The sequence below is a fragment of the Microtus pennsylvanicus genome, chromosome 12, assembly GCF_037038515.1.
Source record: "Microtus pennsylvanicus isolate mMicPen1 chromosome 12, mMicPen1.hap1, whole genome shotgun sequence".
NCBI lineage: Eukaryota > Metazoa > Chordata > Mammalia > Rodentia > Cricetidae > Microtus > Microtus pennsylvanicus.
Genome location: NC_134590.1, coordinates 53,633,493 through 53,653,161, shown reverse-complemented (window position 1 = coordinate 53,653,161; position 19,669 = coordinate 53,633,493). Strand labels below are relative to the sequence as shown.

Genomic DNA, 19,669 nt, shown 5'->3' with positions numbered 1-19,669 from the left:
CTTACCACTATTTGACATCTGAAAGAGATTGTTCTTTTCAAACTTCTTGAAAACACTTCCTTTAATTTCAACAAACTGAAATAGCAACAGAAATACCATCTTTGTCACTTCAACAGTTGTAAAATCAACTCTCTCCACAAAAAGATTCTTAAGATTAGAGGAAGCAAAGAATTGTTTTCAAGCATAGTACTCATGTGAACACCCTTCCTAACTAACAACAGAAAGCAGAATGTTTGCACTTACATTGTTGGACATCATGATAGTAAGCAGGGACTTGTTATGTGAGTTGAAAGCCACATTGAGTGTCGTTGCTTGAACCATTATGAGAATTGCATGTAGAACTAACAGTAAGTCAAGGAAGAAACTTGTTTTCAGAATTATTGACAAAGTATCAAAAACAGAAGAAATGATCTTATTTTCTAAATCAAATCTAATATTTTCTTATCATGTCATAATTTTCCTGTTATCTATTTGATATAGATTTCTCCATGTGAAACAAACAGAAGCAGAAGAAATCTGTACATTTATTATATAAAACTGAACCCCTGGTGCCTGGCACAGCACCTAAGAAGAATTAAGCCTTCAAACAGGTATTAAATAAATGGAAGAAATCATGGTAAGCAATGAAAGAAGAGATGAAGAGATATAAATCTGAATTATAATTCAAAGTTTTAAAAGTAAACACAAAGTTAGTGTTGAATAGCTTTTCTTTGGTTACTCAAATGATACAGAAAATTAAAATGGTAAGAAATGTCTTAGATTGTTCTTCATGTCATACAGAATTATATCATATTGCACATGGAATAATTTACCTTTCTTCCACTAAAATGGGAACAAGCTTTGTCCCATTTTGTACCCAAGTATTAATTTCTTCAAAGTGTCACTGACAGTGGGGAAAAGATATGGTAGAGTCCTGTGAGTGAGTACAGGTTTCATAGATAAGCACGTGTATGTAAATCTACGTGAGGGTAAGCACAGGTACAAGTATGCACACATGTACAGCCACACACAAATGTGGGAAAGTACTTGTTTTCCAAAAAAGAAACTTGAAGAGACACATATGCACACACAGACACATACAAAATCTCCATTACTGTATCATGCAAATCACAAACTTCAAGAAAGCTGTTAAGCATAATAAGAGTCACACAGCTAGCTATAGACAGACATCAACTTCTCCCATAATCAACCAATCACAAGAAAAAGCAGTTGGGCATGCAGAAGGCCTTAAACTAATTTACATGGATATTACAACCAATTTTTCAAAAGGAATGAGTGATTTCATCTTAATCTCCACATATACACCATTTCACGCAGGGATAGGTAAAGAAATAAAATAGGGTAGATCACGCTGGTGACTGGAATGTCCACTAAGTCAAAAAGGATACAGACATAGAGAACAGCCATGAAGAAGTGAGGGATGACTCCGATGTGTGCTCTTTTTCTTTCTTTAGGCTCTGTTGCTGTCCAGTAGAGAGCATCTAAGATATCTTGTCCAAACGAGGAGAACAGACGGTCAGCTACCTGCAGAGAGAAATTGTGGAAGTTTCTTAACTGCTCATTTAAGTACTTTTCCAGCAACCAGATGAAAATCCATCATTAGAAACCTGAGTTTTACAATTCTGGATGGAAAGCTGAAGAAGAGCAAAGCTTACCACTTCTTCTACATACTCCTGGCTCAGCTGAGTACTCAATACACGGGGACTCAGAATTGACCTTGTCAAATTAGCCATTTGTAAAAAACAAAACCAAACAAACAAAAAGCAAAAACAACAACAACAAAAAAATAAAAACTTAAAAAACTGAGAAACTTAAACTAAAAAGTTCAAAGCAATTTACATTTAGTATACAAAGCTCATTAATTAACAGTCACTCAGAATCCTTAAAGTTCTTGTTAAAAAAAAGACAACAACAAAAAACCCAATAGGCAGGAGGGTTTCCAGTGAATGTGCAGTGTGACAGCGTGTGTCCTCAGAACTATGCAGAGGGAACCTTGCCTTTACCTGGAGGAAACGCCTGTCTTTGAGGAGCTGTGCCCTTCACCGATCCAGGAACAGTGTATCAGGCGTCACCTCCATAAAAGCTTAGCTCCCAAGACCCTCAGGTGAATGAAGCACCTTTGCCAGAAGCTACAGCAAGCATTCTTCTCCCCACTCCCTCTACACTGCTAGACTTAAAGTCTTGTGTCCCGGCCAGTCTGCAGCAGCCAAGGGGCCTTACCTCCAGCATGTTGTAGATGATATAGAGCTTGATGACAGACTGCCCTCTTATGAGGTGGTACATCATGGAGTAGTCAACATAGTGCATCATAAAATAGCAGATTATCAAGATGACACCCTTCAAAATGTCACACACCTGTGCAGGCTGAAGCAAACGTCTGTCCCTGAAACATACAAGTAATAGAAATAGGAGTTTTACTTCACGTGTTCTCAAAGCAAGCCATCTTTACTGGGCATACAACAGCATACCAAAGTCACAGTGAAAATCAGGCTGACGCTGTAAAATTGTTCACAAGGATGGCCACCCAGAAGACTGTGTAGCAGGACACTTTCTGCTGCGTGCACAGTATAAAGACGTTATCCTAGAAGTAGATCAGAACTGAAGAGAGTGGGCAGGCACCGGCTGCTGGTCGTGCTTTAAGACAGCAGCCTTCCGGGGACGGCAAAGCTCCCTGTATTCTCGGCTGGACCAGCCCGCCCAGCCCAGTGGGTGCACTATGCACACATTCTGCACCTTGTCCACTCTACTTAGCAGGCCACATAGAGGGTCTGAGGTCAGTGCTGAAATTACAACCATGCCCAGCTCTACGTTTTTCATAGTGGTTCGAAGGATCTCACATCTTTATGGTAATGTAGGTCCTACCAAAACACATGTTATAATTTTTCCAGCTCATTCTTGACAAATTTCTACTCTTTTCTCACTACAAGCTAGCACAATAGACATGTCTCATAAGTAAAAATGTATCTGTATTATAAATCCTAAAGTTCTAGGTGTAAAGTTATATTCACTTGATGTTTTGGTAGAAACAGCTAATATGGCCTCTATTGTGTTGCATCAATTTACACTTCTGCTAGCAATGTATTGAGAAGCCTGTGGTCTATAAGCTCCAAAACAACATGTGACCAACTCCTGGATTTCTGCCAGTTGCATTGATGAACAACAAAACCCAGTATAGTTTCAATGTTACTTTACCTCTGTAGAGCTGGTACTAGGTGAAGATCAAACCCAGGGCCTTGCTCATGCTAGTCAAGTACTCTACCACTGAACCATACCACCATTTAAAATAATCTTAAAAAACATTTTGAGCCAAGTATCATTAAGGTGTCCCGGAAGGCCTTGAACTTGCAATCTTCCTGCCCTGGCCTCCCAAATAACTTGAATTATAGGCCTATGCTACGAGGTCTTGCTCTGAATGACTCATTTAAATTTTTAAGACTTATCTAAATTTCTAATGAATCCTTTCCTCATATCTTTTCTTCTTTTTCTCTCCATTTTTGGTACTGGCTTGTAGGACAATCTTTTACTGCAGAAGTTAGTTCTTTGTGACATGACTTGAATTTTTTCACAATTAAATGAGTCGATTCTTCCTTCTGAGACCAGATCATAAAAACTAAGCCTAAGTTATGGAAGAAAATAACAAGATGGAGAAACAAACAGAAAAGAAGAAATTTAGGATTCCCTTTTACTGGACCTAACATTTCCACGACAAGAATGAGTCTGTTTGAGTCTACTGCAGGCTTTTTCCTCTGGACCAATGTTCAGACTTCTGTTTTGGCAGCTTTTACCTACAGTGCATTCTTTAGGAGCTGTGGCCTCTACATCTTTACCAACAGTTGCTACTCCAAGAAACGGTGTGGGCAGAACTCATGACCTCTGAGCTGCACACCTACTTCTTGGGAGTTTCTTGGCTATCTGTTCTGTTCAGCTCCTTCTCAGCCAGCCCATATGAGCAGGACTTTTCCAAAAGAATGTGTGAGTCTTTTAAACTGTTCCTACGACTAGGCTGCAGCACGGCTCTGAAAGCACCTGTCACAGGACTGCATTTCCATGGTTACAAGCAAGTTTGGAAACAATATGGGACACTGCAGGTATGAAAAGGACACATTCAGAAAGGGTTATAAGTCGATGGGAAGACATTCTAGTGACCCTACATGGAGACAAGCCTGGCTTCGCTAGTCGGATCACCTGCCCTACAACAGATGTCGAATTCTGACTGACTGTTCTTTGCAGCTCAAGTTAGAGCTCTGGGCAGAAGCGCAGCCAGCACACAGTCACCATCATTACTTCTATCCCGACTTTCCTTTCTCCAGGGCTGCTCCCCTCCCTCCCACAGAGATCCCAGGCTCACTCTCATGGAAAGCAGGGCAAATTTTATCTTCCATTTCCCACATACCCAATTTAGAGCACACTCTCTACCAAGGGCTAACTGATAATCCCGGAGATTTCATGCTCCACTCCACACGAGGCTAGAACTGGGGACAGGGATTCTTCTGTCAAGAGCAAACACATTTTGAGTTCAAATACCAGGAGGAGACATGCTGAATAGTCTGCATTCCTGGGCTAGGGTGCTTGTTGCCCCACTAACAGCCAGGGAAGACCCTGAGAGACATCAGTGCAGGTGTGGCTCTAACAACCACTGACTTTCAACACTTTAAAAATGAACCTCCAGGGGCTGGAGAGGTTAAGAGCACTGCCTGATCTTCCAAGGGTCCTGAGTTCAATTCCCCGCACCCACATGGTGGCTCACAACCATCTATGAGATCTGGTACTCTCTTCTGACCTGCAGTCATATATACAGGCAGAACACTGCATACAAAATTACTACATAAATAATTTTAAAAAACTGAACCTTCAAACTGATACAAGTCAGCAATTTACTGCTTTCTACTTGTCAGCAAACTTAACGTTATAAAATTTATCGTTTGGAAAAGTTACTGCTTTAAGAAACAAACATACCTCTCATTTTATTAATTTCTAAAATACACAATAAAAAAAACAGGACAATATACACTTCTCTGGTTCCTCAGCTATTTGTCACTGTCTGCTCTGGTGAACTCTTCGACTAATAACATCTTAACTGGATGCTATGGTGACAACAGGTTTTCAAAATTAAGGACTACTATTCAAATACAGCACAAAACATGATTTACAGCCCTGTAAACAAGGCTCTTCTTCCACACGTGTTGTTAATAAAAAAGGAAAGTAGCAAAGAGAAAACAACAAACTCACTTCTCAAGTAGCATCTTACAAGATACCTGCATGCACCTCAGCTTCTCCAAGATCTAAGCTCACAAATGAGTTTATCTAATTAAAGTAACTTAACCAATCACAGCATTTGCTCCTCTCTGCCAGGATATTTTTAGATGACTATCAGTCAGCATTATCAACACCGTAAGAAGCTTATCTATAATGCTGCCAATCAACCTGGAACGGGCACCTGAACAACCTGTCAGGCTGAGGTTCTGGTTCCGATGGCTGTTAAAGAGCAGCTGTGGGCAGCTCCTTCAGCAAATGCTGGAAATCTCAAGCGCATGCTGGATAAAATTAAAAAAAAAAAATCTAAAATACCCCACACCAATCTAATATAGTTTAGAATAATGGTTTGATTACATGCCATGGAATGACAAGCTTAAATAAGATATTCAATAGAACTTAAAATAAAAATAAGATATTTAACACAATTTAAAGGATATTAAGTTAAAACACCATATAGTCTCAAAAAAAAAACCATACTGAAAGATTCTCTGCATCCTAAATTTCACCTTTCAATTACTACAAATACTTCCACTATACTTTTGCAGTTATTACAGATGGCAATTTCTTGTTATACATTTTACTTTTATACATTATACATCTCTGAGCCATTTAAAGTCTCATAGATCCACGGAAGTAGAATTACTTGGCGGAGAATGACTCTCACTAGGAGGCAGCTTCACCGTGATACTCTACCTGGAAAGTGAAACTGGTACTAACTAGCAAGATCAAGAAGGAAGAGGCAACCACAAGCTGAGGCACCAGGGCCCTGCTGCTCAGTTAATTTCAAGCCATGGACACAGGACAAGTGTCAGCACGACTTATTTCACTGTAAATACATGTGCAACTAAAGGGGGAGAAGGACAAGTACTGCTGAGACTTAAAACCTATGTATTTCACGTCCCTTTATAATCCTAAAGTAGACTAGAATAAAGTACTAAGAACAAGATGCTTTTCCTGACCTGGGAAACTGAAGAGTTTTTCAAGTTTGACTGACACACAGTAACTAAATAATCTCTTGGCAGTTTATACCTGATGGCTAACATCTTTTCTTCTACCTTAAATTAGTTATTAGAATGAAGTGGCTGATTTATGAAGCTGTCTGTGTCAAGCAGCTGGGCTGTGTCCTGGGGCAAGGACTGGGGTGTTTGCTGCCACAGAGACCCAATCAAATCATTAGAGATTTCGTCACAGGTGACTGACAGGGGTGAGGTATGGTCAAACATTGTGGGATAAACGTGGATAAAGCTTAAGACCAAGTGAGGATGCTAGAGAAGGAGGGGAATCCCAGTTCCTCAGGCTTCCATCCTCAAGTGGTTATGTGTCCTATGCTGGCGCTTTTGCTTTTGTACGGAGGTCAATTTGGCCAAGAGTATAGAAGGAAAAATCAGGGTTTACTCACCACAAGGAGTCCCTGTGCCACCACACTCCATCCTATAAAGGAAGTGAAAGTGCTCCTCCCTTCGGTCTGATTTACAAGAGAGAAAGAAAGAGAGAAGGTTGTAATGTTGCTACGCTACTTAGAGCGTCATGCTGAGGAACACGGGACAACAAAACCTGATGCTATGAGGGCTTTCTACGCAACAGTATAATGCTCTCCACTGGTGCAGCACACCATTCTGCCTGCCAAGAGGAAATAATGGACGTACTTGTTTCCCCAACAAAGATACTAAGAGCTCTCCATACATGCTCTTGTGGTGGCATTAGTTATTCGGGCCAGATTCAAAGGCTTAATTTTGTATGGTAAGAGAAAAGCCTATTTATACTGCACATGAAATGCTAATTTGAGCATAACTATATTGAATGAGGTTAAGACACATGGAAGAAAGCCAACAGGTGAAGAAACTCAAGAACTTGAAATCCATAGTTCTTTTGGGAGCTAAGAACTCTCCTATGGGGTCATCACTCAAAAGAAAAAGATACTCTCCTTTCCTAAAACAAGAAAAAAAAAAAAAAGAAGCCAGTGAAGCCTTCAGTAAGAGTCATGTCTAAAACCAAGACAAGGGACCAGAAAATCTGTTTGTCTGAATTTTATTTACTCTAATTATAAAAGAAAAACCACTCACATATTTCTAAATCTAGCACTTAGCAATGTAATGTTCAGCAGGGCTTTCTTACTAACAGCTGTAGGCTCTGGGCCGAGATCTTACCATTTTCCTCTGCAATCTCATTCAGTGTTTAACTAAGTGTGACAGAATTCTAAAGCACAAAATAACACAAATTTTAGGAAGAGATAGGATTCACAATGATACCACTTAAATTACCCATATAATTGGTATTTTTAGCATATTTCACAAACTTGGAATGTTAAATTTAGGAAGACGATATTTAATACACCCCAATAACTCATATAATTATCATAACCCAATTCTGTTTCTATGTTTTCAGTATCAAAAACATCCTAATCTTCTGTAAAATGAGCTATCTTATCCTATCTAGGAAAGGAAAGAACCTGTTTCTCATGATCCTAGATGCATCACTCTCTCCTTCTCTCTCATTAAACATTGGATAGTAGGGGCTAAGACTGTTAATTCATCAGAAACAGATGCAGCCAAGTCTTTCTAAGATCCCTGAGGGTGGGATGCGCTTTCTGCAGGAGCAGTGCAGCATCCTTTACAAGGAGCACACGCCAGGGTAGACTCACAATTATATCCTGACAACATCCCCCAACAAACACAATTTTAGCTGGCTCAAAGTTGTCAACATGGTTTGCTGACCAGGAAGCCAAAATGAAGGCTGAGTTACTGAATAGGCTACAAAATCTTGCTGCCTCTCACCCTTGTTATCAATGGCAACAAAAACTCAAACCTCAAACCAAAGCCAAAACCACATCAAGATAGCAGAAGATCTAGGAACAGGCTCAAAGCAGACACTCTGGGTCCGGGCCATTGCTTGCTTTAAAAAGCCTGTCATAGACGCTGACCAGAGAGAATTTAAGGCAGAGGAGGAGAGGCTCACTCAGGGCAACTCTGCTGCTGCTGAGTCTGCCCCACTACAGATTACTATTTCCATGTCGGGCTTAATTAACAAGCACACGTTTCTTCTATTTTTAGAAAAAATTAACAAAGAGACTAGGAAGATTTTTATTCTTTGAATAAAAAAATTTGTTTTTGAAACAGAAGAGATAAGAATGAGAGCGGCTGGGAAGAAGCACACAGTCAACTTCGCAGGTTCGAGTCAGACTGGAGGAGAGAGCACTTTGCTGAAAAAGATGGAACATGAAACAGCAATAGGCAAAACCATCAAATATTCTTTAACGGAAGTAGAGAACATTGAAAGGGAAGCTGTAAGATAGAAGAATTTTGTTATTTAAAAATAATTCTGTTAAAATCAAATGTATTTCGGTCTTCCAGAAATACCCGAAAGGCTGTAAGCATAATGTTAGCAGTAGTTTTGTTCAGAGTCACTTTTCACAGTCTAATATATTTCCATGCTTCAAACAATCTACAGACTTTGTTTTCACTGATCAGAGAAAATAAACTGTGGCTCACATTATCCTAAACACACATTGCTTAACTCAGATAAACAATATTGAAGGTACTAAGTAAGGCATTAAAGCAATACTTCGTATTTTCTTGCCTGCTCTTATAGATGTTTCAATATGGTTGAAATTCTTCAATAGAATTTTAACTGTATTCTTGTGTTTCAATTATTATTTAAATATGAGTGACAGCATGAAATGTAACTCTTCAGTTAACCTACACTGCAGAGTATTACAAGTTGTTTATACTAGGCTGCCCCCTACAGTCCTCTTAGTTACAAAACCATGGAAATAGAAGGCACTTTTCAAATGTAACTAAAGTTAATTTTGACTGAAAAATGCTTCAAACTAATCTGTTAAAGCAATTATTGTTACGTGCTAAAAAAAAAAAAAAACCAGACTATTATAAAAGGTTGACTACAGGAAGCACCACTCATTTACCTGAAGCAAACTGGAATAGATGACTTAAGATTCCTATTTTCTGCAATACCCCTTAATATCTGGAATAGAAAGGCTATGCTAGATGCTACTTACATGTTCTGCTCCCCCAACTGCCAGAGAAACACAGAAATGATTTTGAGCATACAACAGTATTAGATGCTTCAAGAATACAAAGTATCTTCAAATAAGATGATGAATTTGACCCTCAAGAGAATCTTGAGAACACTGACACGCCATTATCAAGCAGTGTAGGTCACCCATGCTCTACCCACATAGAAAGGGATGAACCAATCCAGAAGAAAGAGTCTCTAGGTTATAAACCCTTTCAATGTCTCACCCAGGAATGCCAACAGCTGATCAGAGCCTGCCACGGAGAGAACATGAACCTGTTCAACACTGCCGATAAAGGAATAACGAAGAAGTAATCTCACTCACAACGCACGTGGGAAACCCCTGCAAGACCTTAGTTATTTTATGTCAGGTTGTTGCACTGGATTAATCTAATATCTCTGTATCTCCCTCTTTATGCAGCCACACATGACGATTTACAGCTGGTAGCATTTTATTGATTTTCTTCTTTTGGCTTGTGAAAAGGGAACTAAAATTCCAAGACCCAGCAAGCTCTCAATACAGAAAGCAGCACATGAAGTTGAGGCTGTGAGGAGTAAAGGACCCGGCCACAGAGGTCCCCAAATGCTTACTAATGATAATGAGATCAAGCCTCTGGAAAACTCTCCTCAAAGTCAAAAGAAATATGTGACAGATCCTAAGTTCCTAAGACAATCTCCCCATCTGGTTAACTTATGACTAATAAAACATGTGGCATAATTCATATCATTCTGGAAGCTGAGAAAGATTACAGATACAAAATACTAACTTCTATTACACTGATGTAAGATGAACTCTTACAATTGTTTTATTCTCGGCAATTTTGCTAAGAGTAATTTTTATTCCTTCCACAACCTGATCATTATATTATTCTATTTGCATTAGAAGCATTTCTTCATTCTCAATGGATTGAGGCTCTTTTGAAAGGATTGTATTTACTAGAAGTACTAAGTATAGGCTCATTTTCTACCTCCAAAGAAACATCTTTGTGACTTTAGTCTTTAAAAAAAATTCACAATTTTGAATATGTACTAGTAATTTTTTTAACTCAACTTTGGTGGTAAAACCATAATTCCAAATGTTATGTTCCATCAAATATTCACCATAATTAAATGGAGTTTCACAAATTATTATTCATTTTAGCATTTTAAAATTTCAAACAGAAAAGAATTTTTTAAAAAAAATTACAGAAGTGACCCTTGTTAGAGTTGTAACTCAAACAGCTGTGCTGGAGCCAAGTAGCACAGGTAAAGGTGACGACATGGGAGTGGAGGCATGCCGACATGACTGTCTAGAAGGAAACTCTAAAGCCAGACTTCCTACTCCCCTGAAGAACAAAAGCACACAACTCCACATAGGCTTAACACCCTGGAAGTGAAAGGAACTGGTATTTATTCCTGGGTGCTGTAGGCAGGCACCCTCCTGGCATGCTTTTTATATCTCCAGGTTTCTGGGAACTGGTACTGAGCTCTCAATGTCCTCTTTTGACACATGAGGGACAAGCTTAGGGGAGGCAGGCACTCCATGCAAGGTGGTTTGGGCTGACTTCTTCCTATCAGAATGGTGTCTTTATAGTTCTCTACTGCCATCAGCTGGAAGTCTGTGATGAAGGATTCACAGGTCACCAACAGTGATTTTCATGAGAACTAGAGGAAGAAGCCTCAGTCCCCTAAGTGAGGGCTACTTAGGGGTCTCAGCTATCCACCTGCCCAGCCTAGAAGCTGGATCTTTCAGAGATGAGGCCCAGAAGACCCCATAATCCACATACAGGTGGGTTAAGAGCATGGCCAGCCAGTCTCTGCTTTAGTCCTGTTTCTCTCCTACCCGCCCACACAGCCCTCCACATCAGTATCAGTTTACTGGCTAAGCAAAGGTTTGGCCCAAAATCTCTCTGGAAAACAGTGCATATATAAGATGTGTAACATTATCTAATATAAACTGAACAGATAAGCAGTGTTTAAAGACCTGTGATTGAAACCACATGAATTATCTTTATTCTAAGAACCCTACAAGTTATAAAGCAAATTAATTGTTTAGACACTAAAAATAGCCAAAGATCTAAACTTACCGCAGGCCATAGCAAGGCAGAGTGAAGAGCCTGAACAGCGCCAGGAAGACTCTTAAAGGAAGCAGGGTGAACACATACAGAAAGGCATCGAGGCACAGGAAAATTCCAAAAAACATGAGCTACATTGACAAAGGAGAGAAAAAAAAAAAAAGAGAAATATTCTTTAAATAGTTGTTGACCCAAAATTCAAACATTCAGGATTTCTAAACTTATGAGAAATGAATTCCCGATTACTTGGTTTAAGAACCAGCACAATGTTAGGCTCTCATTACTCTTCCCAGAGTTTTCGGTTTACCATCCACAGAAGCCAACTAGCTACTCAAAAGATGAGTGGCTTGGACTCAACGATGTGACTTTCTGGTACTTCTTAAAACATTAGAGAAACTAAGTAAAGTCTTTCAGATGAGCTTCCTACCTTTAACCTTATTCTTCTATGTCCTGCTCATCAGATAGATAGAGGCAGTTTTAATTAGAACAGTTTTATAAACTGGTTACTAAGTTTAATATAATTTTGCAAGCATGGATAGCTGCTATACTTGGAAAGCCCTATTCTGATTAACTGGAGAAATAATTACTATTTTTAACCTATCCTGTTTCATATAGATTTATACTTTCCATTTCCCCCACTAAATTTAGCAGGATACTTCCTAAAAGGAAGTAAAGTCTTTTCTTAGCTTGAAGTAACTGGACCTAGTTTATTAAACTCCGCTGCTCAAACGTGGTGACATACAAACATGTTTGATGGATATGCTCTTACTATAATACCCTGCATAACTGGAGGCAATAAACTGCCCTGCCTGTATGTACTATCCAAATTCACCCTGCTATAAGCAGAAGCTTCTCAAAACTCATGAGAAAGTTCTAACTTCCAGGACATAGGGTCTTTAAAGAGGTGATTTAGGTGTAAAGGTCATTAGGCTAGGTCCTGATCCAACATGACTGCTACCCTGGAGATGGCAGTTGTGAGCCTTGCCTTCAATGGCTTAGCTAGCTCTCCAGCCCAGACTGGTGCTCTTATAAGAGAGGGAATTAGGACATGGACACCCATAGGAATGACCAGAAAAGGAAAAGGAGCCTGTCCACAAACCAAGGAGAAACCAACTCTGCTGATTCCTACATGTCAGGCTTCCTCCCACTGCATTCCTGTTGCTTCAACTGTACAATGTACAATACTTTGTTATGGTAGTCTCAGCCAACAAATGCATACGTATTTAAGCAAAAGCCTGTTTTTTATTAATTTCTGACAAAATCTAAGAAATAAATACCTTATCTATATGCCAGATTTCTTAATCTGAACATACAGCTTTTTTCAACAGTCTAGACTCGTGAACAACAATGAGAGCAGAATGCTAATCTAAGCCATGTGGAAGACTACAGTTTTAGGTCCTCCCCCTTCATGAGTCACCCAGATGCCACTGTTGGTGTGCAGGGCTGGTTTTCATCCATGTTTACGGGTATGCAGAGGAGTACTAAAGACCGAGCAGCAGTCCTTACTTATGACTCTCCTGTCCTTGAGAAACCCTTTCTGTCTGCACATCCCAACAAGAGTCTTGGGTATGTCTACACAAGAACACAAAACACTAAGAAGAGTGTGTGCCCGTCTCCTCATGAGCTCACGCTAGGCCAGGCCTAGGGGGGTAGGGAGAAAATAAGCCTTAAGGGCCGTGAGGTGCTGGCAAGACAGTAAAGATGGGAAGAATAAAACTCCTCCTCAGCTCAGCAGGTTTTGTGTTAGTACCCTGCATTGTGCAGAGCGGAAGCAGAAGTCTAAAGGCCTTCCTTTCACAATGCAAGACTATGCCTTAAACCCAGTGACTGTGTAGACCCTATAACTGGACCACTGGAGCTGGTAAAAGATCTCATGACTAAGACAGAGGAGAGCATGTGACTGCAATTTAAAACCATTTTAGCTGAGTGAGGGTAAATATTCACAAGTGTGAGAGTACAAAATGCAAAGGAAAAGCAGGAGGAAAGCCCCTCAGTTTGTAGATGTGGGAAGAGGACAGTCCTTGCCACTGTGGCATCACATTTTCTTCTCAAGAGCACTCTTCTAAATTCCTTACAAATGCAAAGAAATTAGAGAGACGAGCGGAGTGTGAGCCTAGCCCTGTGCAGGATTTCACTGTCCATCATCCACTTCATGGACACAGTGACTCAGGATGCTCTGGCCTCCTGCCAATGTCTGCAGCGTTCCAGGCAAGGGGCAGGTGTAGGTGTTCAGCACGCAATGCTCCTATCAGCTCTTGAGGAAATGGTCACCTCTGCTTGACACTTTAGGAAGCCATGGATGTGAAGGCTGAAAGCTGGCCCGGGATGTGCATCAGCAAAGAAACTAGCAAGTCTGTCCAGTCAGACCAAATGTCCTTCCTGTTTTGGCTTCTTCAAGTAATTCAAGCAGAGTACTTCCACTATTCTTACTAGTCTTATGGGTTAGGCTGGGTTTTCTTTTCACTAACTTATCTTGTAATCTGTTTACTTTCTTTAGAAAATCCACGAATTTAATGGATCACACAATTAGACTGGCTGCTAGCTTTAAACTATGCAGCCAATGAAACGCTTTGAGAACACATCAACATAAATAATGTGTACTTCAAATCTTTGTGTGGTATCTTGGGAAGGCAGGTCATTTGTATTTCTTTTTTATTTACACTAACTATAACTTACTTAGCCATTTGTAAGTATCTGTGAATGAGTTCCTTCTCTAGCAGACAAAGTAGAACGACACCAGTGAGTATGCAGCTTTTTACTGACACACAAAGGTCTCCTGCCTTCCTTGGACAATCACTTCATTTTCAAAACAATGCAATGCTGTGACTACCACAAAACCAGCAGTGATTTGTTTGTTTGCTGTTTTTTTGAGACAGGGTTTTCTCTGTGTATTCCTGGCTGTCTGGAACTTTCCCACAGCTAAGAATACACTTTACATTGTATTTCACTATGTAGATTCATATACATTCTCAAAACAATGGGAAGCCTCACAAAATTAGTGTCTGCTTTTGGAGCACAAGCTGATGTTTTCTATTTTCCCTGTAAATAATGATATCTCCAATCCTGAGCGCCAAATGAAACGTGTTCTCAGGGAGTCCATAAACCACCAATCCATGCTGGCTCATAGTATGAAAACAACCTCAGCCTAGGAAGGTAGGCGAGTTAAAGTCTGGTTTCTTCTGGAGCAGACACTGTAGACATGGAGACAGTGGGCCTTTGCTGAGGGCAGTGCTGGAACACAGTGGGAAGTTCTTACAAAGGTGAATCTGAATTACTAGTTACAAACTGCAGACACTCCATTCTCAAATATATTCTCTTCAGTCTTCAGAGCACAGACTGATCAAACGTGCATAAAAAGATTCCTTCAAAAATAACTGCGGGCTTAATTAATAAGGTGACCACTGCAAGCCCTTGAGTGCAATCAAGGGGCAGGACTGTTTGCTAGTCTGACTCTGAGATCTGTCCCTCAGTCTACTGAGGCCTCTATAGGTGCAGGCTCTTCTTATGGCCATCAGGCCAGGACTAACTCTGCAGTGACACTACGGATATGTTCTGGAGCAGCAGGGCCATGGCAAAGATGTTGGTCATTCTGCAGAAAGCCACACCATGTTCTATGCTCAAATTCACTGCTGAATTCCTAGTCCTCTATATTAAAAACGATTCACTGAAGGCTTTTCCCATCTGATACTCTGTGTTGAGGCTGTTATAGGAGTGGTAATATTTCTGTAACACTGCTGGGCAATAAACATTAAATACTTGTGAAATGTTCTAAGCATTTACACAGAACCTAATAAAGTTATTCTTAGCCATTTGAAACACTTGTCTTAAAACAAACAAAAACATAGCTTCTATCCATGGGGAATTTGATTTTTTAAGTTGAAAATAAAAAAATCTCCAGGGCCCCTCCCTTAATGTCATTTAAAATTTCAAAATAAATAAAACTATGGCTAAAAGAAACAGAAACGGTTGTGGAATGTATTTGTTTCTTCAGAGTTCATCAGAATTCTGAGTATTGTCTCCTCTACTGAGGCCAGCACACATCTTCTACTATGTCAAGGCACTGCAGCCTTGAGTGCTGGCTGGAAAACATGGGTAAAGAGCCTAGAAGAGCTCCCTCTCTGGCCCCAACTGACCCTTTGTATCTGGTTCTACACTTGGGGACAGAGGCTCCACAGGGTATTAATGATCTCAGAGCAAAAGGAAACAGTGCAGTGAGGGCAGGCAATGAGTGGTGAGCCAAGGAAGAGTCCAAGCAAGGCTAAGTGGAGTGCCTGGGATACAGCAGTGTTCAACAGCATGGTGAGAGAGGCCAGGCATGAGGTATAACCTTCCTACAAATTAAGAACTAAAGTGACTATTTTAAAAGCCCCAGGGAAGGATCAGTGTTTTGTGGTGTCTGTGATGGTAGATGTGGGGTGCATCGAAGCCTATGCACAAGACAGTCAGGAAAGATTTCCACAGAGGAAACAACAGAGTCACCAGGCAGTCAAGAGGACCAGAATTCTACACAGAAACATGCACCTCATGCAATGTGGGGTGTAGGCTGTGGATACAGTTATATAAGAGGCATAATACCATCTTCAGTTCATAGCTAAAGAGCTCAACTTCTTATCCAGCAATTCTCACAAACGCACATGTAAGGATCTGACTTTGAACATAATTGCCACACATTCAAGGATATCTGCAGAGTAAATAATTTCCATGTACCTGAACTCAAAAATTCATGTCCCTAAGAAGTCTATACTCAGATGGCCAACAAAAGGACTGCTGAGTCAGGTTCTTCTGTGCTGGGTGAGTTTATATACACACCTGTAAGCACAGAAAGCAAGGCAATCTCAATCAATGCATCACAGTCATCATAATCCACATCTGGTGCACAATTAACAATAGACAGACTTCATGAAGGGTAGAGAAACTGAAGAACTGAATCTGTAGAAAGGTAAGTACAATGAATGACCCTACTATTTTCTAGTCTCTTATCTGATGGTATGTCCTAAGCACTCCACTTATGTTAACTTGGTTAGGACTTTTCTCAATACACAGGCAGAACTACTACTTGATATTCTTAATGGGACAGACTGGGCAGAGGGGGTCCTGCTGAGAAGCTGGCCAGATGCAGGACAGTAAGTGTGCCCTGAAAGCTGGAATAGGATGAAAGTTACGCAAATACATGAGGGCTTCACAGCTCCTGCAGACGAAGGAAGCGGACACAAGGTGACAACACATCTTTTAGGCTCAGATCTACTTTTCAGGAAGAGATCAGCCTTGTTAGTTGGACAGTAAGCAGTAGAGTCAAAACAGCCTGAGTAAGGGATCAAGGTGGCATCATATAAGGTATCCAAAGCCAACAAGACAAAAAGTTCCTGACCAACAGCTCCTAAGTTGCAAGGTTACAAACAGTCGTCTTCTAATTATAATTAGCTGGATGGTCTTATGTGCCCAGCAAGCAACAGCAACTTCACAATGAGAGGTAGTGATAATTCACTGGCTGCTATCTTGTCTTATCAAGCCTTATTTCTGCCACTATGGCCTCAGGTAGGGATGATACAGAAGAGGAGGAAGGCCTGCCAAAATGCCGAGTCCAATCAGGCTGCACTGGTCTTCCATCTTCTGGGTAACTCCCTAAATGGGGATCTGGGCAATGTGTGCGTCCCAGACAAAGAAAGGCTGCATCCCAAGATGGATTTAGAGGAAGTTTCTATAAACGTGTTATCGTGGAATTAGAAACCAAGAGGATGACCAATAAGTCACTGACAGAAACAGGGGTCTGAGTAAGCAGTATGTCAGTTTCACAATGAAATCGGGAGCTGTTTCACCGAAATAAAGTGAACTGACAGCTATTACTAAGTTTTCTTTACATACGCCTTGTGATGAAACAAAACCAGCTTTATATGATGAAAATTAAGTTCATTACTATGAGATAAACTTTTGAATTATTCTGCTTAAATGTTAACTTTGCTTACTGTCAAAAAAAGCAAGAATTGAGTTCTCCTACTAGAATTTTTCTGTGACCATCTATTTTCTCTGTTTCTCAGAAGCAAACTCATTAAAAGGTCTGTGGCGGTTAGAAAAAGAATGGTCCCCATATGCTCATATATGTGAATGCTTGCTCCCTAGTCATTGTTACTGTTTTGGAAACAATTAGGAGGTGTGGCCTTGGAGGAGGTGTGTCACTGGGGTGAGATTTGAAGTTTCAAAAGTCCACATCAGGTCAGTCTCTGTCTGTCTGTCTCTGCTTTGAATTTGAATTAAGGTCTCAGCTACCGCTTTAGAGCCATGCCTACTGCCTGGTGTGGCCATGCTCCCCACCATGACGATCCTGGACTAACCCCCTGAAACTGTAAACAAACCCCCAATAAAATGCTTTCTTTTATAAGTTGTGTTGGTAATGGTGTCTTTTCACATCAGTAGAATAGGAAGTATGACAGGTTCATATACTAATAGGCCTCTTGAGATGACTCTGTCAATCTTCTTATCTTAGATGAATATAGTAAAGTCCTAAGGAGACTCAAACGAGCAGGCAGCTGATGGTGGACCACATGTTTCTGGTACTCTGGGAACCTCTCTTCTTTTTGGTTAAAAGTCCATGCTTAGTAATAACTTCTGGTGTCTTGTGGATGAATATGAAGGTCCTACAACAGTTTCATGCGTTGACCATGTGGTTCCCAGGTGAGACCCTGAGAATTTAGAAGACAGAGCCTAGGGAGGGGAGAGGTTTTGGAAGGGTTATCCTTAGGAGCTGTATTCTATCCTGGACACCTTTCTGCTTTCTCTCAGCTTTCTGTTTGCCTCTGACACCCACTCCCATCACTAGGTTCTGCCTCACCAGCAACTCAGAAGCCACAGAGTTAAGGTCTATGCACTGTACTTCTGAAATAATATGAACAAGTAAATTTTGTTTTCCCTAGTTGTTTATGCCAGTTTCAAAAATCTGACCAACTACATAAATATCATTATTTTTAACCTTCAACCTGATAAATTTAAGGTTCATAAAAATTTGTGAGTTTGCTAGAGGCAGGAAATTTTCATTTTTGAAGTTGGTCTAAGCTACACAATAAGAGATCTGTTTTGAAATAATAAAAATTGGGGTGGTTCAGTAGTGGGGCACTTGCCTCACTGCACCTCCCTGTGTTTAATCCTTAGTACAACAAAATAAATAAATAATGAGTAAATAGGTGGTAGAAAGATTCCTTAAAAATGGTAGCTGCATTTAAGACTAAACAGAGGGGCTTAGTTTACATAAGATGTATTTAGAAACTATCATATACAAAGTATGGTAACCGTGAAATAAATGGCTGCCCAAAGCATGCCATTACAAGGTAAAACATACTTTCATTTTAGTTTAACTTTTCATAACAGGCAAGGTTCACAAACAACAATAATTATTGTAACCTATATCTAATACATATCCAACATTAGGGATAAACGACAAGTAGACGTGAATAAATCAATTGTAGATAATATTTTACAGAAAGTCCACACTGACTGTTGCTGTCCTAGTTTTTCAGGAGCAGAACTCTGAGGCTAACCCAGTAACTGTTCTCAGTCCTTTGCTCTGTTGCCCAAACCCCACATTCATCATCCTAGTCCCCCTTACAGTTGGGAGTGGCCATGTGCTTATTTTTATTTAGTCAACAAGACTCAAGGGGAGTGTTAAGAGCTCAGGGAAATCTTTAATTCCCTAGGAAGGGTATCAAAAGGTGGCACTACCAGCCCCTCTTTTTTTTCTGATTATAGTGCAGATTTAATAACTTGTTCTCAACTTTCTATTTAAAATCAATAATCGGGATGACCAGTAGCTAAATACCGGAGAATGGGTGGAACGACGTCTTGGAGCTGTGGCAGGTCACTAGCCTGCTGGACCAACTGAGACCTCTTTGGACTACATTTGCTCAAAGGGAAGGAGATAAAGCATGTTTGAGCAAGCCTCTACTACCCTGACTGTCTGCTACACACAGTCAGAGCACTCCTAACAAATACATCTTGGGTAGTCTCCTCCTGAAGCCTACATTCGAAACTCTTCAGCCTGATCCTAAGACAAAATCTACACGAAGCTCATCTTCCAGTTCTTGGTGGCTCCTTTTTCACACCATGTGCCCATCTCTGACTCTTTCCAGCACCGTCACCTGTACCACCTGGTGCATGCACACATACCCTGCGATGCTCGCTCTACCTCTGCAATCTGCCTTTCCTTTTCTAACTTTGCCACACCAATTTCCTTCACAGGTTCTGCCCCAGCCTTCTTCTGCAGCTCACCTTCTAAGCAAACTTTCCCTTCTTGAAATTCTTAGCAGCATTTTACTTATACAGCTTAAAAGCACTTATCATTC

The 19,669-nt window shown here is 40.4% G+C and overlaps 1 protein-coding gene across 1 annotated transcript in view; it reads right to left on the bottom strand.

The window, feature by feature from the left end:
* Positions 1-19,669, bottom strand: part of Tapt1 (transmembrane anterior posterior transformation 1) — a 50,674-nt gene that overhangs the window by 18,891 nt on the left and 12,114 nt on the right. The window contains exons 3-7 of the mRNA XM_075943666.1: positions 11,352-11,470; positions 2,221-2,383; positions 1,389-1,524; positions 244-341; positions 6-75 (exon numbers count right to left, since the gene is read on the bottom strand). Of these exons, the coding sequence (XP_075799781.1) occupies positions 6-75; positions 244-341; positions 1,389-1,524; positions 2,221-2,383; positions 11,352-11,470 (586 nt within the window). The remainder of the gene's footprint in view (positions 1-5; positions 76-243; positions 342-1,388; positions 1,525-2,220; positions 2,384-11,351; positions 11,471-19,669) is intronic.